At 37.9% G+C, this 22,154-nt stretch overlaps 1 protein-coding gene across 1 annotated transcript in view; it reads right to left on the bottom strand.

Moving 5' to 3' along the window:
• Positions 1–9,408: 9,408 nt before the first annotated feature.
• The window catches only part of TNFRSF11B (TNF receptor superfamily member 11b), a 47,687-nt gene continuing 34,941 nt past the window's right edge, over positions 9,409–22,154 (bottom strand). Inside the window, 4 exon segments of the mRNA XM_027854046.1 lie at positions 9,409–10,570; positions 12,647–12,871; positions 14,534–14,725; positions 20,391–20,760. Of these exon segments, the coding sequence (XP_027709847.1) occupies positions 10,182–10,570; positions 12,647–12,871; positions 14,534–14,725; positions 20,391–20,760 (1,176 nt within the window). The 3' untranslated portion in view covers positions 9,409–10,181.

Genomic DNA, 22,154 nt, shown 5'->3' with positions numbered 1-22,154 from the left:
ATGGAGATGAGTAAACAATGCAGCCTTGAGAGAGATGAAGATGTCTTTGGCCTCAGTCTCCTCCTTGAACGGGAAGTTCTGGAAGGAACCAGACAATTAGAAGTAGAGGTGGCAAAGGCAAAGAGGACTTCCAATAGAAATAGTCCATGCATGGAATGAGCTTCCAAGGTGAAGAGTTTTCTATGGCAGAATCAAGAAAGTCCTGTGGAGATGTAGCATGGAGATAGATTCAGTTCACCTCAAAAGGGAGTGGGCTCCTCCTTACAAAGATCTTTAACAAAGTCTGAATAATTACTTGTCGTTTGTGTTGTAAAGGAAATGCTTGATCATATAAGGTTTGGACTAGATGTCCCCTGAGATTTTTTGCATAATTCTAGGAGTTAGATGAAGCCTCTCTAGAAGGAAGAGCTTGAATTGAAATGTAAGGTCTTCAAAACACACAAGCTCACAGAAAACATTTTTTTTTTTTGCTAAACAATCTTATTGAGCTAATCTTTATGTTATTCCTTTTCTCCTTTACCTATTCCTACTTCATCTACTGCTCCCTGGATTAATCAGTTAGCCAAGACAAAATTCCTTCATGAAGAAATGAAAATTCAACCTCTGAGGCTTTTGTGTGTCCCTGACTATGGCAGGTACACAGTAGAAAAAGGAAAAAAGAAATAAAAGACATGGTTCTTGTTGAAAGGAGCATACATTTTTCTTAGATTCTGGGCCATATATTCATGAAGGAGAAAGAAGTACAGGATGATTCAGGTTACAAACCTGGTGAATGGAGGTATGATCATATCCATGTTTGGAGAAGGAGAAGGTTTAGGGGCAAAGATGAGTCCCATTTTTGACATGTTGAGTTTGATCTGTTAATAAGATAGTCAAGTGGAGATGTCTAGCCAGCAATTAGAAATGCAGAACTGGAATTAAGAAGAGAGATTTGGAGCTTCATATATTTATTTGCTAAGCAATAGGGTTAAGTGACTTGGCCAGGGTCACACAGCTAGTAAGTGTTTTGTGTCTGAGACTAGATTTGAACTCAGGTCCTCCCAACTCTAGGGCCAGTACTCTGTCTACTGCACCATGTATCTGTCCTTGGAGCTTCATATACGTAGCCTTAGAGTTTGTCTGCATAAAGATGATAAGTTAGTTCATGGGAGTGGATAATATCACTAATGGAGATAATATCACTAATGACAGATTAAGCAGGGAAAAGACTCCAGGATAGAACCTTGAGTAACACCTACTTTTGGTGGGTGGAAAGTGTATATTAAACTAGCCATATTATAATACTGCAATGTACCAATATCCATCTATGGTGACATTTCCTCCAAGGATATATATCACAATTGATCTATACCTGTCTATCCAGTATGACCTTTTGTCAATATCCTCTCATAAGTTCATAACAAATCATTCATCCAATGTGCTATAGGCTTTCCTAGAATTATTTTGCTATAGCAAGAGAAGAAATGGAGTGTTAAATTCATTCATTGGTGTTCTTTTCAAGAAAATAAGATCACATAATAGATTGGTAATGGTAAAGCATAGATAATAACTGCAAAAGAAGTAAGAAAAGGGAGATACTAATGTTGACTGGGAATCATAGGGAAAATGCCATGGAAAAGATATGTTGATGTCTAGCGTAGAATACAGATAAGAGGAGAATAGATGAAAGGTAAAGTTTATGGGGAAGGTCACAACAAAGGATGGAGACTGAACTAATTATTACGCAAGGTTCACAGGGGAAAGTGAAGGAGACAAGGTGATGGGTAGGAGTGGTAACAATCTATAGAATGCCTTATAAGACAAGCAGAAGAGTTTGGATTTCATCCTGTAGGAAATAGGGAGCCATCTTAGCTTTTTGAGCAGGGGAATGACATGATAAAAATCTGTTTTCTCAAAAGGTGAAAGAATAATTATTTTCTAGTATTATATTCAGTATGCCCTCCTGCTCTCCTAGACACAGTCAAAAGCTAATTTGAAGTGTGGCTCGCTGGAGAGGGTAGTTTTCACCACTATTTCATGACTAAGAAAACTTTTACAGCTGTTTCTACTAGCTCTTGAAATGACAACCTGCTCAATTCCTGTCCCTTGCTCAGTAATGGGCTTCCAAATGGGTTGCTACACACACACATGCATTTACTCTGTTCTTTTTTTTTCTTTTAGGCCATTGGGGTTAAGTGACTTGCTCAAGGTCACACAACCGGCAAGTGTCAAGTGTTTTGTCTGAGGCTAGATTTGAACTTGGGTACTCCCGACTTCAGGGCCGATGCTCTATCCGCTGTGCCACGTAGCTGCCCCATTTACTCTGTTCTTTGAATGGAATCTCCAGCCTGTAGCAAGGCTGAATGACTTGGACTTGACCGAGGGCTGAGGCAGGAACAAAAGCCAGTCCACTGACTCTTCCAGTTCTTTCATGCCTTCTCCAGGCAGCTATCACAGTCCCTGCTTTCCCAGTAGGTGAAACAGTTGACACTGAATCAAATATTCACTTTGGATGATGGCAAATATACCTGAGAAAGTGTGTGCCATCTGCTCTCTGAGAACACACACAAGTTACACATGAAATACAGTTGTGTTATACTTGCCTTAATTAAATCTGGTGAAATGAGAAATATGGAGGGCCAGTTATTTCATCTATTCACCAATGCAACTTCATTGCACGTTTATATTTCTGTTTGATCTTTCCTTGACTCACTTCACTGTTAGCCTGCGGGACCTTTAAAAAAGACATGCAAACACTGGACTACGTGGAATGCCCCAGAACGTCTTTCCAGGGCGAGTCTCCTTTCTTCCTCCCATCGTTCTTTCCCGGATACGTCAGCTTTCGTTTTCTGCAGAATGACATTTCCACCTCCAAAAATGTGGGTTTGGTCGTCAGAGAGTATTTTCCACATATTGAGAAAGAATATAGCGGCGGTCACACCCTCCTCCCCTGAGTTTCAAACGACTTCACTTTTCTACCCCTGGCCTCAGATGCAAAATTGGGCTGTTTGGAAGAAATGCATCTTGCTAGCTCTCGCTTAGTTTGCTTCCCTTGTGGTCTACATTAAGTCCTACAACTTACTGGCCTCTCTCCAGGCTGAGCATGCCTAATGGCACAGCAAGCTCAAACTTCACTGGGCATGACAGAACTGATTTCCGCTTGACTAGAGGAAGACCTTAGTCAGGCCCCACAAGCAGCAGGTAAAATTTTCCATTGAGAGTTATTTCTGTCTTTGACGTAATCAGATTGAAGAAAAATTAGAAAAAGGATTGCATTAAAGGGAAAACCATTGGCTGCCTGAAGCATTTTATACCTAGAACAAATATTCATAAATTTGCTCATTTTAAGGGTTCTTCGTTTAAATGAAGAAGCTCTCTTATGATTGCTAGGAAAACTTGGGCCCTGTCTTGAACCCCACCTCCTGTCTTGAAACTCCCCCCACTTCTGGAAAGAGGGAAGCTAACTCAACACTGTAGTGTGAAGGTTCTTGAATAATAGCAAAAGTTCCACCCTCCACACTGGCCAGGATTATGCCAGGTTTGAGGTGCCCACTTATGGGCATTTAATTAGCAAAATATGCTTTCATTTAAAAGCTCCTGGTAAAGGAGAGAGATGTAGATTCCTTGGCTAGGTAACTAGTATTTATTTTACAGGGACATACCAAGGCTAAGTGGTTGGATTGAAATATTGTTATCATAGCACTTGTCTCTCTTCATTCCAATCCCTCCACCACTTAGCTTCCAAAGTGACTTTGGAAAGTTCAGGTCTGACCATGGTCTGACCATGTCAACCACATATTCGATAAATTCCACTGGCTTCCTATTGTATCCGGGATCAAATAAATAACCTTTTCTGCCATTTAAAGAGCTTCCCCAATGGGTCCTTTCCTACCCTTTCCAGTCTTCTTACACTTTACTCCTCTCCATTATCCAGTTACTCTAGCGTTCCTGAGCTACTTGAAGTCAATACTCCATTCCTCACCTCCATGACTAGTTATTCCTCATGCATATAATACTTCCCCTTTTCAGCTTTGCTCCTTAGCTTCCCTGATTTTCCAATGCTTTTCCTCTGAGGTTACGTCCCATTTACGTGGAATATGTCTTGCATATTCATAGTTATTTTCGTGTTGTCTCCTCCCAGTAGAATATGAGCTCCTTCAGGACAGGGACTGTGTTTTTGCCTTTCTTTGTATCCCCACTACTTAGTACATAATAGGTGCCTAATAAACACTCTTCGACTGAGTGGGGATCTCTCAGCAAAACTATAAATTACACAAGGTTTGCTTAAGAGCTACTGTGTACAACAATCTCCTGGTTCTGCTCACTTCACTCAGTATCCTTAAATGTGTTTCAAACATTAATTGCATATCTAGATGCCCTTTTTCTTGCTCTTTCTCCTTTACATAAATTTTTTTCTTGCTCCGCTATCCTCACAAGAGTCATTTCCGCTCCTCTACCTCAGATTTTCATTTTTTTTTCTCCATTGAAATATGCTTTCTTTTTCCTTTAGGAAGTCTTCATTCTCCTTAACAACCTGGAGTATGAAGAGGAGTTATTTGATCCCTTTCACATTCTCTCTGTTGGAGAAAAATCAGTTTGTAGTTATAAGACAGATAATAGTCACTCAACTGTAGGGGAAATGCAAACATCTTACCATCAATAAAATCACTCAACAATTTCCCCTGTTCTCTATAATGGCTAGGAATTCCAGCCTTCTTTTTTTTTTTTTTTTTGATTGATGATGCTCATATGTGGATATGCCTGGAGTGGGGCACTGAACGAATCATGACTGCATATTATGTAGAGGTATTAATTTCCCCAAGGCTTAACATTTTTCTTTAGGGATATGTTATCAGAAATGCTAATGTAAATCTCTCCATTTTCCCCTAATTATTGGACACTGAAATGTTACCTCCCTTGGCCTTGTTTATACCTCATTCCAGACAGATAAACTATCAATCAGAGCCAAATTATGAAGTCAGTCTTTGAGAAAACTGACTCAGGATGAAGTGTTAGTACCTTCTGACTAATAACTAACTGTGAGACTTTACTTCTGCACTGATTTTTAGCTCATAATTTGCTGTACTGAGTAGAATTATTTTTCCTTTGTTGTGCTAGAAATATCATGCGGTCTTGAACATCATATTCAATATTCAAATATACACTTAGTATTTTCTGAATTCAATGAACAGAAATAATGAAAGGAAATTAATAAATTAATTAAATTGCTTATCAATCTTTGATATCACTGACTCTTAATTAATTTGGTGTTTTTTAACTTAAATTTTTTCAATTACCAAGCCTTTATTTTTTTTCTCCTTTTTACCTTCCTCCATGAAAGAAGAAAAGCAAAAACCAAAAACATCGTGACATCTGTAACATCTAAAATCTTTCCCATTAAAAAAAGATTCTCTTGATATTCTTGACCTTTTGTTCCTCTAGATGAATTTCATAAATAGGCATGTCAAGCAAAATAGATTCCCATGTTGACCATATCCAAAAATGCAGGTCTCATTTGGCATATTTAGTCCATCAGCACTTTTGGGGACTGAGATGAAGTAGAATTCTTTATTATTGGTCGTCTGAAATCATAGTTAATCATTGTATTGATCAGAGTTTTTAAGTAATAAAAATGAATAACATTTATATAACACTCACTATGTGTCAGGCACTTGATCATCACAACATCCCTGGAAGGTAGGTGCTAGTATTATTCTCACTTTATGGACGAGGAAACTGAGGGAAGCAGAAGTTAGATTATTTGCCCAGGGTCACACAGCTAGTGAGTATCTGAGGTCAGATTTGAACTCAGGTCTCCCTGACTCCAGGTCCAGCATTGTGCCACCTAGCTGCAGTCTATCAACACTGTATAAATTGTTCACCCTGCATCAGTTCATACAAATCTTCCCAGGCTTTCCTCTCTTTCATAATTTCTTATAGCACAATGATATTCCTTTACATTCAAATATCATAGTTTGTTCAGCCATTTCCTAATAGATGAGCACTCTGTTTTCTGTTAATTGCCAATTCAAAAGATATGCACAAAATAGGACTTTTCTTATTTTTTTGGTCTCTTTCAGGAATAGACCAGGTAGGAATTAAGCCCAGAGTTTATTCAGATCAACTCCATGTGGTTGGCGCATAGCTCTGATACCATGCTAAGAGGACCATCAAACGTGATGGGACTTTTAATGTGGGACTTTTTTATTTATAGGGCTATCTACTATGACTTTTAATGTTATACCTAGGAGCTACTTTTTCTTTTTAAAATATTTTTACAAAGTTTGGATAGATGAGGATTATTGTTATATTTAGAAATTATTATGATATAAAAACAAGAGACATCAATCAAATAAAATTAAAATAACAAAAACACAGAAGTTACAGCAAAAAGTTTCTTTCATAGGCTTCCCTGGCTTTCTTTAAATATTAGCTAACAATGCACATTCTGCAAGAAGCCTTTCCTAGTATTCTATAATATTAATGCTTTCCCTCTGAGATTATGTCCAATTTATTCCGTCTATATCCTGTTTGTATATGTTTTTTGTTTAGCCATCTCAGTTGTGTCTGATTCTTCATGACCCCATTTAGGGTTTTCTTGGCAAAGATACTGGAATGGTTTACCATTTCTTTTTTCACCTCCTTTTACAGATGAGGAAACTGAGTGAGGTGAACAGGGTTAAGTGACTTGACCAAGGTCACACAGCTAGTAAGTATCTGAGGCCAGATTGTTTTCTCCTTCATTAGACTATGAGCATCTTGAAATTGAGGACTGTTTCTTTTTTCCCTACTTTAGAGAGATGATAATGTTTCTAGAATACTCTTTGAAAGCCCTATTTAGATTACTAGAAGAGTATGGGGTCTGAGCTTCACATTTGAAGAAAGGACATCGAGAAGCATGTTTACAGCACATCTACATGAGGACAAGGAGGATGGTAAGAGGACTTGAGTTAAATGAAAGTACTAGAGCTCCTTACCCTACAGAAGAGAGGGTTTATTTAGGTTAGGCGTTCTTAACCATTTTTGAATCATGGGCCCCTTTGGCAGTCTGTTGAAGTCTATGGAGCCCTTCTCAGAATAATGCTTTTAAATGCATAAAATAAAAAGCACTGGATTCTAAAAAAAATATCAAATATAATGGAACAAAGTTATCAAAACGTAAAAACCAAAACCAAAGTCCTCAGATTAAGAGGCCCTGGTTTAGGAGAAACATGATAGTTGTGTCTAAATATCTGAGAGATTGTCAGATGAAGGAAGGATTAGTCTGGTTTTCCTTAGTTCCGATAGCCAGAACTAAGGCCAAAAGGTAAATGTTACAGAAGGAAAAGAAATTAGCTCAGAAAGAACTTTGTAACAATTAAAGCTGCCTAAAAATGTAATTGGCTGGCAGAAGAGGTTATGCTCTCTATGTGTCCCTGGAGCAGAGCTTGGATGACCAATTCTCAGGAATATCATAGAAGAGATTCATATTCTAAGTAGGAGTTAGAAAAGATGACCCTTCCCACTCTAACACTCTAGGGAAATAAAGCATACTGACTACAAATCCTGAATAAAACAATCATTGTAAATGTATGTATGCATTCTGAGAAGCCAATAGGGTGAGGGTGAGGCAGCAGATAATTATAGCTCTAATCTCACTGTTAGTTTTTGCTTTTGCACATTAGTTTTCTTTCTGCAAATATTCAATCAGATCTGTGATCTCATGGATTTGGGAGTTTCCTCCAGTAATACAGATCAAAAACGATATATCTTTACCCATCCTGTGATGTTTGTCCATGTCTTTCCCAAAACTGACCACAGGGGGTCCCCCAATGAGTTGGAGGCCTTGTTTCCTATCTCCTGCAAGTATGAGAATTCAAGTGGGGTACTCAATCTTAGCTATCCACCTGTTATCAATGTCTTGGCTGCAGAGGACTGAGGTATTACCGAAGAGGAAGCAAAGTATTTCATTTTGTTGGCACTTCTAGTTTGCTTATCAGGGTTGGTTGCCAACAAACATTGGAAATGTTTACCAATTGTTTCCGAGAGAAAAAAAGTGTTAATTTTAACAACTTGGCAAATGGATATTAAGTGTCTCAAGAAGAGGCATAAAGTATAATTAATGTAAATAGGGTTATCACCGTGTTTTTGTTGATTGGTGAGAAATAATGATTCTCAATTATTTTATTATAAAACCTACAAATTCATTTTCCTCCCTTTTCACTCAGTTTAAGTTCCATCTCTTGCACAAGACCTTTCTTGGCCCTTTTAGCTGATAATGAAGAGAACATGTCGAAGAGTAAGATATAAGAAGACTGTAAAGATAAAAGGGGCCTAGGTTATGAAAGGCTTTGAACGCCAAACAGAGCATTTTGTGTTTTGTCTTGGAGACAGGTGGACGCCACTGGAATTTACTGAGTAGGGGAGTAACGTGATCAGACTTGTATATTAGGAAAATCACTTTAGTGGCTAAATGAAATATGAGAGGAATGAGATGGAAGAGTAGAACTTGGACATTTGCTCAACAGAAACAAAGGCTTTTGCTAGAGCTGATGAATAAATAATTTTAAAAAAAATTATTGGATTGAATTAGTTTTCTAGCTCTCATTTCCTTTGGTGGAGCTGCTCAAGAAGGAATATTAAGAAGACAGGGTTAATAGGCTATAGAAATTGAGAAGTGACACAATGCCTTCCAACTTAATTTAGCATTGTAAATGTAACGCGATATGATACAGTCAAAAAGTCATTGTGGAGTTGGACGTGGGTTTGATTCATAGGTTTATCATTTCTTAACTATTTGACCTCTAGGGACTTCCTTTTGGAATCTCAGTTTCATTTTGTGTATGTGTGTGTGTGTATGTGTGTGTGTGTGTGTGTGTGTTTATTTTGCATGGGGAGAGAAGGGGAATTTTGATCTGGTATTCTCTAAGTATCCTTCTGGTTGATCATTTTGTCACTTATTTTGATGTAATAGGCATTCCAAGAGGAAATGATAAGCAAGGAAAGCACTAGCCTTCTAGTTGAGGCCCTATCCATCTGCTCATGAACCTCAGAATTTAATTTCCATCTTGGCTTCTGTTTCAAGTACTGAAGTGTTTGCTATTCTTGCTTTCCAGGTTCTGACCATTTGGATCTCATCTTTGCTTGTTTTTGTGAGTAAAAGTTTTTGCCATCTCCCAATATTTGCAGTTTTCTTGGATTAGCTGTATCTTAAATGGCCTGCTGAAATTATAGGCTGTTGTTAATACTTTTATCATTCTAGGCTCTGGGCTCTTACTTAACGGAAGGCAAGATATGTAGAGCAGGAAAAGTAGGAGAAGCACAAATCCCAAACTGCCCTTTTTAAGCAGAAACAATAAAAAGTAAAACACCAAAAAGTCCACTGAAAAAAATTTAATGGTAAGATTTATAAAGTAAAATCATAAAATCTTTTAAATAAGATACATTCACTTTCTCAGAGCAGATAATTTACATATCACACATTTTCCCACATTAAAAACTCAGCTAAATTATACACTTTTCCTATCCATAGATATTATAGCTTATACAGTGAAAATTACATTATAAACAACACTCCACGGAGGGAGAATGGCAGGACCTATTAGGAAATGCTACATAGTCTCCATTGAAAAAAAAAAAATATATATATATATATATATATACTTTATCACTTTCATTTGTCATAATAATAAACAGAATATAAATTTCTCTTTCTAAAATTAAGTCTTATACAATTCCCATTTAAGATGATAAATATGTACAAACCTCCTATCTGAATGAATATAAATAGCAAATACTGTATTAGTGTTATCAGCATGTATGGAGCTTTATCAAAAAACGGCCTTTGGATAAAAGCATCCAGGACTGCTGAAAACTCCAAGTTCTCCCAGTTAGACATTCCCATGCATAGTAAGGCATGATGAAGTAAAAACATTTTCTGTCTGGGCTATTGTTTCCAGTTGAGTTACTTCTAACAGTAAAGAGGAAAACAGAGTCAGTAAGTATTGAACCAGATCCAAGGTTGGGGTGTATTGAACTTTGGGGGTATACTGTCTCTTGCACATCACCAGGGTAGTCACTTATTTACCACATATTGGCCCAAAACAACAGAATGCATCCCCACCCACCCAGATGTACCTCACTAAACAGACTGAGGAATAACTTACTCACATGTTCCATCATCTCATTGTGTGCGTGAACTCTACCCCAAAGGTCATGGCTGGTTATAAGCAGCTTATTTTACCCGACTGGACTTGGTTCCCTATCATTTCTAGAAATAACTTCTGATATAATCTGTACATTGTAAAACTGTGCAAAAACTTGACTGTCTTCCTTAGACTCTGAAGGATTGCTTTGGGGAAATGGTATGTTTTTAAGTGTTTCAGTCCATGTGCCAAACCCTTCAGAGTATCTTGATCACCATTTTTCATTCTCCACAGGCTAAGCAGCTTTAGGATCTGATCAGTTGATTTGCATAACTTCATAGTTTTTTCAACGTCTTCTATTCCTACTTTCTTCCCCGGTAAGCTTTCCATCAGACTACAGAGCTGTTCCAGGGTGAGGTTCCAGCGTCCAATGTGTTTCATCACACTGTTTTCACAGAGGTCAATATCTGTGTAAATTAGGAATCAGAAAGAGATGCTATGGATTCACATTCCCCTGATAAAGTCTCTTAAGCCAGTATGTGATGGTTTTGTTCTGAGAATAACTTTTCTTAAGCAGATAAGAATAATATAAAATAATAAGTTGCTAAAAATAATAAGAATTGAGAGGAACCAGTACCTTAGTCTGAAAAGAACAATAAAGTCACAATGGAATAAAGTCAATAGATGTTAACCCAGACAATAGTTATTTATATTATTTAGGATTAATTGAATGTTGGGTTGTGTGGGTTGAGGTAGGGGTATTATTTCTATAACATCATCAATGATCTAATGATACCACAATCTATAGAATCAAATTCTGAAAAATGGAACAGCTCTAAAAACCAGTAGGCCCCACATACAGGAGCACCATCATCACTGGGCACAAATCTGATGGATTTAGCCAAGGCAAAAATAATGACAATCCTGATCAATAGGTAGTATACTGCTCAAGAGTAGTCAAGTTAATGTTTTCTCGTTCTCTTGATAGTTAATCTGTTCTAACCAAAATTAATTTCTGTGGTAGCAAGTCAGTCTCTAATAAATACATAATTTCATGCAATCCACATGATGAGAATAATCTCTGAAAACATATTAAGAAATAAACAAGCAAATGGACTTCATAAAGAGAAGACTTCAGAGGTGAACTATGATATGATGATGTGTAGAGAAGCTGCTCTATTTAAATAGGATACTGCCTTTTCAGTTTTAGGGGGCAATTATCCTTTCGAAAAAAACTTTTAGTCTCCCTCCTCCATTTTCACAAGAAATCTGCCATCTGCAACAAATGAAAGCAACCAGCTGTTGTGTAATCTGAGATGTTTACACTAAGAAAGAAATTATCTTTGGGTCATTTGTAACTACGAAATTGTCTATAGACAAAGTGTATTCAGAAAATGTTTTTTTCTAAATTTTCCTTTTCAGAATGGATGCCAAATATCCACTGGCCTAGAACCTTTACCTTCCCTTTTGATCTATGTGTCCCAAGGCCTGGAACTTACTTTGGATGCAATTTGACTTTTCCCTTTGTTTAACTGATTATAAAAAAGGTTTTGGATTGTATTTTTGGGGTTGTGTTTTTCCTAGCATGAACAAAGGAAAAAGAAAGTTTCTTTAGGAGTGTTTTAAAATCTCTGATGCTGTTCATGAATGCCTGATTTTAAAAGAATCCCATTCATAGAATCACTGATGCAAAAGGACCTTAATAATCATCAGTTATACTCCTTTCATTTAACAGATAAAGAAACCAAAGCCTAGAAATGCTAAAGGATCTGTCCGGGGGTCACACAGGTACTGTGTATCTGAGAAGGAATTTGAACCTAAGTAATCTTCATACAATATCTCTACTATATTCTCCACTATATCATATTGGCTCTAACAGTCCTTGCTTTCCTTCTGCTGACAGAATTCCAACAAATTCCAACCATGGCACTAGGCCATGAGTTCCAGCTAATAGAACAGTTTTATTGAACTCTGAATTTTAACTGGAGAAGTTGTAACTTCAGATATTGTCCCATTAATTCTCACAACATAAATTCTTAAAATCATGTCTTTAAAAACAGGTTGCATTATGAGGATTAATGAGAGGATGCCTATAAACTTTGCCTGATAAATATGAGGTGCTTTAACGAATAAATAAAACATATGTCATTGATGAAAGAGGAAACTGAGGCCCATAGTGGTTAGTTGCCTTTTGTTTGCTAGCAAAATAAGGAACCTACTAAGAAGTCAAACTCCAGGTGTAGAAGGCAGTTCCTGCAATCTATTTCAGCCTTACTAGACTCTCAGTGGCTTTTTCTTACATTGTACCTACATTTGGCTTCCAAAAGAAACAACATGAAAACAGGTCAATATGTTTACTTTTGGGAGGAATGGCATCTTAAATTACATTAGCATATTGACCATGTTATTTGGAACTCGGCAAAAATTCAAGATGGAGGATCATCAATTCTGTATTATTCAACAGGGATGTTGATGATTTCTCACTTGTCAATGAAAGTATTTCACTTGGATCCCTGCTTGGGTCTTGATTTGGAATACCATACCTTGAATAATCTTCTTGACCATATCCTGGTCTTTGTTTTGATGCTTCCATAATTTGAGCAGCTGGAAGGTTTGTTCTTGAGAACTGTGTCCTCGTTTAATCCTTTCTATGGTTTCTGCATTCACCTTGGTGCCAGGCAAACTGTCCACCAGGACGCTGAGCCAATTAGGGGTAAATTTTGTAGGAACAGCAAACCTGAAGAATGCCTCTTCACATAGGGTGACATCTAAATGGGATGAAAGAGGAAAATTAGTGTAACAATGATCTTAGACTCTTTGATTCTGGAGAAACTATTGATTTCTAGAAACTTTAGTTTCCTATGACCAGTTGTGTTAAAATTCAGTTGTGTACAACCATTCTTTTAGCTGAAATTCCTTGTGTAGTGACACCTTGGTTAGAACTGTAGAAGTAGAATATAAGCTCCGTGAGAGCAAATTGTGTTTCACTTATGTCTTTGACCAGAGTGGGCACTTAATTGTTTATTGAGGTGAATTGAATTTCCAAGTGTTCTAGGGCACTTAATATTTTTTCTTACTCAGTTAATTTTAAAGAATAATGATAACATCAACATGACTAAATTTTTGCCTCAAACTATTTCTCTAATTTAATTTAAATAACTAAATTCAATTAATGCTTATCTAGTATCCACAGGGTACTTTGGATTCAGGGTACAAAATGGACAGTATCCACTCCTAAGGAAATTACAATGTGACTTAGAACAAGCATATCAAGGTTCCACATAAAATACATATGTCACATAGAGGACAAGTAGAAGGGCCTAGTGCTCTGAATAGGAGTCTGTATTCTATTTCTCTATAGACTACTTCTCTTCAGTTTTCTGAAAGAGCTGAGTTTTAGAGGGAACATGTGACAACATCTGACAGATAATGGTTATGGTCTTCCTAAGCATGGCACCAAGGGTCTGAGGTGATGCTGGGCAAAATATTAAGTGAGGGACAGTTAAAAGTCTAGAATGTGAGTCAAGGAAGGACAAAAAACTCTCACTAATTCAAAATTAATTCAGGTATATAGTAAGATCAAGGAATAGCCAGTTAACAACCATGTGCTCTATTGGTATCCGTGCAATGTTAAGGGATGAAGAAGTCCACCAGCACGCTGAGTGGACTGCCATGTAGAATTTTGGGGGCTACATAAGCATGATTTGGACAGAATGAGAAAGTATGAATGGATCATGGTCTGTGCCTTCATGAATGAGATAACAGATCCATCAAAAATTGAAGTACATCTGGCTTCTATCAAGTAAAATGTTTGAAACAAGTGGAAGATCTTGGGATTTAGATGTTAATGATACGTACGCCTCTTATGCTATAACAATCTATTATGAATTACAATTTTTCATTAGCTGACCTCATTTCATCTGTTAGGGTCTAATTTATACTTTAGTCAATAATACATATGTTAGTTGAGAGTGATAATATGATCTTTAAAAAATATTCCACTGTTTGAACTTTTCTCTTTATTGAACAGCCCACTCTACACCTCTCCTACTTCCTTCCCTCCCCACCATCCAATGAATGATATTTGAATATAGGGCACAAAGGGAGAGGAAGATAGCAGAGGACCAAATGAAAGTAGAAAAGATTATGTCAGCCAGGAAATAGGAATGCATGAGATAATAGTAATTTTTGAAGTATTCTTATTAAATTGTAGATATGCACATGAAAGATCATAGCTATAGCAACCATATTCAGAAATGACTACTGAATAATAGTCGTAGCAGGGAGGTACTGAATGACATTGAATGAGTCATGGTAAACCATACTAGATGAAGAAAAATGGCTGAACAGGCAGAAAGAAAGAGGTTTTAGGGCAGCCTTATGCAAAATACTGCCACTCTGCCAGAGAAAAGCTTTTGGAACATAATTACCTATTCCACATTTCTGAGTTGCTTCTGTGTTTCCAGCACAGAGATTGTCATGAGTTGCATTTCCTTTTGATGCCATTTGGAGACCCAGGGCACTGCAATTTGTGTGTTTCCGGCAAGGTGCTTTAGAGGAAGTCTCATTTGAGAAAAATCCATCTGGGCACCTCTTGCAAATGGTATTTCGCTCTGGGGTTCCTTCAGGAAAGATAACAGTCAGTTTAGCACTTCAGAATCAAAGACTCTCACAGCAGGTATGGTATTAGTATGGTTCTGATAATCCCATAAAAAGTCCTCTGCTAAGTCCTCCCTACTGCTGTAGACCACATTATCCTTTTCACTGACTTTCTATGTTCACTTATACCACAGACAGAATGGTCAGGAAAGAACAGCTGTCGACTGAGTCCTTCAAACCATTGTTCTGGAAAAATCATGGACTGTGGTGGAAAATAAGTTCTGTTTGTTGTTCTATCATTCCTAGGAATTAATGTAATCTAAATGTCATGTCTTTAAATTCTAACCAGGCCCCAGTGATGTTCTTGCTCGCCTTGTACATCAGCATACACACTGGTTAATAAATGTGCTAACCTCAGGAAGTAAAATTTTACAATATAATAAAGTGCTGAACAAAGGAAAGGAAATGGAGCTGCCTCCAAAATGTAAACCTGCCATGGAGCAACATAATAGATGTTCCATGATATCCTATTTTGCTTTAGCTGTCGTGTTCAAGAGAACAGTCATTATAACTTACAGGAATTGTGATTGTATGGGTATTTCACTGCACTGTGGGAAGAGATTTGAGATGTTTGGAGAAAACATTAATAGGGAGAACTTGAACCAGACAACAAATAAAAGATGCTATTAAAATAAATAATGTCAATACTCTCTTTTATGCATGGATATGTCACATATTGCACAGTGTATTTGCATATGAAAATATCTCCATCTAGTGTGGGTTAGCAGTATTTAAATTATATTTACAACAATAGATGATTCAAATGCATTGGACAACAACATGCTATACAATGCTAACTGCTGGAAATATGTAAATGGAAATGGGGAGAATTGTGTGATTCTCTTTCCAGTTAGAGACATCTAGGTGACACAGTGTATAGAGGTCTGGGCCTAGAGTCAGAAGGACTTGAGTTCAAATCCAGCCTCAGATACTAGCTGTGTAACCCTAAGTAATCCATTTAAATCTGTTTGACTCACTTTCCACATCTGTAAAAATGAGAATAATAATAGCACCTGCATCCTAGGGTTGTTGTGAGGATCAAATAAGATAATAATTGTAAAGTACTTAGCATAGTACCTAGCCTGCAGTAAGCTCTATATAAATGTTAGCTATTATTATGAGCTGTTGTTACTCATCTGAGAGAAGGAACTTGTCAGCTCCCACATAGAAGATCCTATTTATAACCTATTTTCTCTCTCTCTCTCTCTCTCTCTCTCTCTCTCTCTTTCGTTCTGGCTTTTTTCTTTTTTTTATCAGACCTATGATTTCTTTAGTATGGGGGACTTTGCGTGACTTTGTTTTGCCAAAGTAGGACAATACCAGCTGCCTAATTTATAGCCTTGACAGCTGTCTGGAGGGCACAGGAAGGCTAAGACACTTATCTAGGGTAACACAGTCAAGATGCGTCAGAGGCAGGATCTGAACCCAGGCTATCCTCACTCCAAGGCTAGCCCCCCATTTGGTAACCCATGTTGTCTTTTTCCTTTGCAACTAGTGGCCATTTTATGGCTTGGGTGAAGATAGAGTAGCAGTGAGAAAACTTTTAAGGAAAGCTCTAGGAGCTTCCTAATACTTTCCTGTTCTTTATTCAATATCCCTTCTAAGAGGTATGAGTACCAAGCAATGGGAAAATTTATTTTAATTATTATTTTATTATTTAATTTATTTTATTTTAAGCTTAGAAAAATAGAAATAATGTGGTCTAGTGAATAGACTATCAAAGGGCTATAATTTCACTGTAGAAATCTCCAATATAATTTCATTTTAGACATTATTATACTATTTTGGACAAGATGGAAACATCTTAGAGTCAGGAATCCAATGAATCCTACAACCATTTATTAAGTGCCTACCTAGTGCTAGGCAGGGTTGGGAAACCTGGGGCCTTGAGGCCACATGTGGCCCTCTAGGTCCTCAAGTACAGCCCTTTGACTGAATCTAAACTTCACAAACAAATTCTCTTAATAAAAGGATTTGTTCTGTAAAACTTGGACTCAGTCAAAGGGCCACACCCAAGGACCTAGAAGGCCACATGTGACCTTGAGACCTCAGGTTCTCCATCCCTGGTAGGGCTGGAGATATAAAGAAAAAAAAGAAAGAAAAACTGTCTCAGTCTTCAAGGAGCTCACATTCTATTGAGTTATTACATATGTAAACAGACAAAATATTTTTCAGTCATTTTCAACTCTTCTTGACCCCATTTGTTTTTTTTTTTTATTTTTGTTTTTGTTTTTGGTTGTTTTTTTTGTTTTTGTTTTTTTTGGGCAAAGATACTCGATGGTTTACCATTTCCTTCCCCAGCTCATTTTACAAATGAGAAACTGAGGCAAACAGGGTTAAGTGACTTGCTCAGGGTTACATAACTAATAAGTATCTGAGGCTGGATTTGAACTTAGGAGGAGGAGTCTTCCTGACTCCAGACAGGGCAGGTTATCCACAGCACCACCTAGCTGCCTCAAATAGATAAGTATACACATGGTAATTTGAGAAAGTGGGAGAAATCATGAAAACTAAAAGGGTTCAGGAAGGCTTCCTGGTAGAGGTGATCCATGACCTGAGTGGTCAGGGATGCCAAAAGGCAGAGGTATATGGAAGACCTGAGTTCCAATACTGGCTGTGATACCTACGAGGTTTGTGATTCTGGAAAAGGGACTTAAGCTCTCTGTGTGCCTCAGGTAACTATCTAGGAATGAACTACTAAGTTACAGATTGTTGATTGAAAGAGCTGTGGGGGGAATTAGTGTTGCTGGAAAGAACTTCCACAGAAGGGATATAGCATCTTTCCAATATTTGTGTATAAATCTATGTGGTTGACCCTGTATTCTAATCTCATGTGAGCAGAAATACAAAGCATAATCCTTAGCAGCACCAGAATGTCCAGAAATAAGCCTGCAATACAGTTGGAGGAGGCCACCATTCTGATATAAGAAATTCCATGTGGCTTAGAAGTATAGTAGGGTCAGGAGAAGAAAACAAGATGCAGAGGCATTTCATTGAAAAAAGGGGGTGGGGTGGGAGAAGATTAATGTTTTGGAAACGGACATGCCATATCCTTCCATCTGTTTATGTTGGAAAACATTTTCCAGTTGAGAGGACAGCTTGTGTATTCAGGGAAAGGGGGGAGGTGGTGGGGAGACAGAAGTAAATGAGACCTTCTGTGGTGGGGTCAAATAGAATGGCTGCCTTTGTCCTGAACATTCTGGCCTGACATTTCTCTTTGCAAACATGGTTTCATGCTTCCTTCAAGGAGGTACCTTCTTCCCAGCTTTAATATTCTATAAATTTCTTCACTCAAATTTAAAATGTTCATTTCTGCTTCAGTCTAGATTAAATTATTTTTAATAATCCTATGTTCAATACAAGTAGGGAGGGATTGGGTCAACAGAATTCCTCCCTCAAGTATTCCCAGGAAACTAATTTGAGAGAGGGAGAGAGAGAGAGAGAGAGAGAGGAGGGAAAGGAGAGAGAGAGAGGGAAGAGAAAGAGAGAGAGGGAAAGAGAGAAAGAGATGGAGGGAAAGGGAGAGATGATGATGACAATGATATTGATGATGATGATGATGAAGAAGTAATGTCATGTATATTGCAGAAGGAATTTTTTTTTCAGGAATGGGTTGAACTATATAGCCACTGAGGTGGTACCTTCCACCTTTGAAATTCTGTGATTTTGGTAGAGTGATTCTACAGGGACAGAAGTGGCAAAGGCAGATAGGTGGTGTAGTGCACTAGAATCAGGGAGAACTTAGTTCAAATTATGCCTCACTACTTACTAGCTTCGTGACCCTGGATAAATCACTTAACTTCTCTCAGCCTGTTGGTTCATCTGTAAAATGGGAATAATAACAATACCTATCCCTGAGGTTGCATTTGAACTGAGGTCTTTCTGAGAGCAGCTAGGTGGTAAATGGATAGAAGACTAGGCCTGGAGTCAGAAAGACTCATCTTCATGAGTTCAAATCCAGTTTCAGATACTTACTAGCTATGTGATCCTGGGCAAGTCACTTAACCCTGTTTGACTCAGTTTCCTCATTTGTAAAATGAGCTGGAGAAGGAAATGGCAAACCACTCCAGTATCTCTGCCACGAAAACCCCAAATGGTGTAACAAAGAGTTGGACGTGACTAAAACAACTGAAAAACTTCCTGACTCCAGGCCTAGCACTCTTTCTACTGGAGCCACCTAGCTGTGTATCATCTGTCTTACCCTCTCATTTTCACTTAACAGTTATGTAATCTTGGGTAGGTCTTCCTTAAATTTTATTGACCTTAGTTGGACTAGATAATCTCTGAAGGCTTAGTTCTAAAATATCATGATACTTTGAAATATTCTAAAAATTTTCAAGTATGTATGTATGGGCTATGTTGGAATTTTATAAATGTGGTAAGCAAAAAATCAACTTGTGGATTCCATGGTATCTGACCCAAATTTGTATTCTCAAAATGTAGGATAAAGGAAATAGGTCAGAACCTGCGATTTAATTGATGTAGGGAATTCCCAGGTGAGGAAACTCCCTCTGTCAATACAAGTTGCCATCTTCTTTACAATTTAGAATCTTACAGAGTTGCATATAGCAGAGGTATTAAACATTGTCCAGTAGGCCATCCACCAGCAACACTCTCAAGTATGTGTGTTGGGGCCAAAGGGTGAGAGGGTAGATTAAAATGTAGTTGGGAAATATTTAACAAGATAAATTAAAATATGATAAAACGTGGATAATGTTAATGTGTGGGTTTCTAAGTCAATATGTGGCCTGTAGGAATCCTTACATATGGTTTAGCGGTTTCCATTTCTACTTGAGGTTGACGCCACTGGCCTAAAGCACTGAGAGATTCCATAACTTGCCGGGGGAACCTAGACAGTGGGTGTCAGATGAACCTAGCTCTTCCTATCTACAAGGACAGTTCTCTAACCATTACACCACCCTATTCTTCAAAATACAAAGGAAAGGGAACACTTTGTTTATAGATGAGCATTTTTGAGTGGGTTTAATAATTTGCTTTATCTAAAATGAAGAATAAAACTATTGAAGACACATTGATCCAGGCTTTATCCTTTTCAGACACACAGCACACATTTGAATTCCCTACCAAAGGAAGAGCCGACTTTCTTTTTAATAATAAAAATATGCGCTCCCAAGCGGCTTTCATTTTTTTTGACATAATTTATTATAACTGTGCATTGTTACAGCTCTAGTGCTTCATTAATATTGGTATAATTACTCTCTTGGTATCAATTAACATTTCTGATGTTTGTCAAAAAGCATTGTAGCTTGAAGCAGCCAGCTTCCAAATGAAAAATGGAGTGTTTATCAGGTATAAACAGTGTAACCCAGAGTAGGTTCCTTTGAAAAAAGGGCAATCCATCATGTTTCTCATTAGAGGGCAATTTGCTGCATTTGAGACTCGTCACTAAATTGCATTTTAGTACCACCAGATTCCTTAGAGAGTGGCTCTTTTGGCAACGGTCCACGGCAGAGGTACAACCCAGGAAGCTTCTTCCACAGTCTTTGGAGTTTGCTATCCTGTAATGTCATCAGAACAAGTTTGTTTCTTTATCTTTCACTCTGGCTACTCTCCCGTGCTATGTACAACATTAATTAATTTTGCTAGGGATGGAAATCAGCCACCTACCTGCTTGTACTACACCGAATCCTGGGGGACAGCTAGTATGCCTTAGACAAAACTCCAGTTCCAGATACCGTCCTTCCACACATTCACACACTCGGTTGTGAGTACTATTACACTCCTGTTTCACATACTGCAGCTCTTTGCACACTCCGCTGCAGTATAGGCATTCCTCATTAAAATGCCAGTTCTTGGTGTAGTAGTTATGGGGGCAGGGCTCACACTGGGTCCTTCTCCTTGTTGTACAGTGCTGCTTCAGATAAGTGCCTGGAGGGCATTGGTCACACAGCAGCTGACGAGATGTTTCGGGGTCATAATGAAGGTATTTCGGAGGAAGGGTTTCCTGTGCAGTCCACTTAACTGAGATGTCCAAGAACTAGAATGAAGAAAGGAAGTAGATGTGGTTAAGCATCAAGGTTTTGTTTTCTCTCTGTATCAACACCACCTCGTATCAAAGCTCCTATCTTAGCATATTGCTTAGCTCAATATCTAAAGGATCTGAGATTTCCTTGGGGTCATAAGATACGGGGCTAGAAGGGACCTCAGAAGACAATCTCTTCATTCTGCAAATAAGGAGAGTGAGGCTGAGAGAAATGATTATTTCTCTCCTACATTAATAGCCAATTACTGAATTAAGATTAAGGTTTTCTCCCCTTCCTTTCCTCATTTAGAAATCAGCCCTGTAGGTTATTCAGACAGCCTTTGAAGTGCAGGGCTCATAATGAGATGAAATATTGGGCAAAACTGACCCAAGTAGAAAACTCAGATCAGTTCAAAAGGTAAAGAAATTTTAGTTTAGGTGAATTGATGGATTCTGGCCCACTCAGACACAGTCTTTACTCAGACAGGTCTGAGTAGAAGTAGATTCCCCCTTTTGTTTAGATTATGCTAGATGGAGTGATAAGGGTATAGATACATCTCTTTGATCAAGACTGAGTGACCAGAGTCACATCCCTCAGGCCCTCATTAGAATAAGATCACCTCTCATTATAATATTCATCCTCTCATTACTTGTTAACTAGTCAGAGTTGATTGCCACCCTCAGGAACACACACTCTTCCAAGGCCATATAAGCATTGAGTGAGTTCCGTGAGGGATCTTCAGCATTTGAGAGTGCCACTGACCTTTTTATTAATTATATGCTAGCATGATTAATGAAATGATTAATTACCCCAAAACCATGTCTCAAACTTTCTATATGTCACAAGGCCCATAGAAGTTAAGTGATTCACACAAAATCAGATTAATAAACATCAGAGTCATGATTTGAACCAAATCATCTGACTCCGAAAGCAATGCTTTTCCCACACTGCCACATTGCTTCTCTATGACTATAAATGCTCTGCTCTCTTATCTGATGGTCTGTCTCCATGAGTTTCTATGGCTTAAAAATTTGATCACTTGGTGGCCAATTATTTGTTGATGAGCTTTTCCAAAGTGGGCTGTTTGTTCTCCAACAAGAGATAGTATTTCATTGCTGGACTTGTATCTGAAACCTGTACAGTTGAATAGGACTTTCCAAGGCCTTTTACTCAACTAGTGTTGCCTTTGAGAACCAAAGGTCACCTTTATATCATGATGAAGCAGCTAGGTAGCATAGTGATGAATTTCATATTGGACAACAGAACCAAGAATGTCTGTGTTTAAATCCTGCCTTAGATACTACCTGTGCAACATTGGGGAAATGATTGAACTTTCCTCAGCATCAGTTTTCTCATCTAGAAAATGGAGATAATAATAGTATCAACCTCATAAGGTTGTTATGAGGAT

Source organism: Vombatus ursinus, unplaced genomic scaffold, assembly GCF_900497805.2.
Source record: "Vombatus ursinus unplaced genomic scaffold, bare-nosed wombat genome assembly UNPS02010284.1, whole genome shotgun sequence".
Classification (NCBI taxonomy): Eukaryota; Metazoa; Chordata; class Mammalia; order Diprotodontia; family Vombatidae; genus Vombatus; species Vombatus ursinus.
The sequence above is the reverse complement of the archived record's forward strand: the minus strand, read 5'-3'. Positions and strand labels throughout refer to the sequence as shown.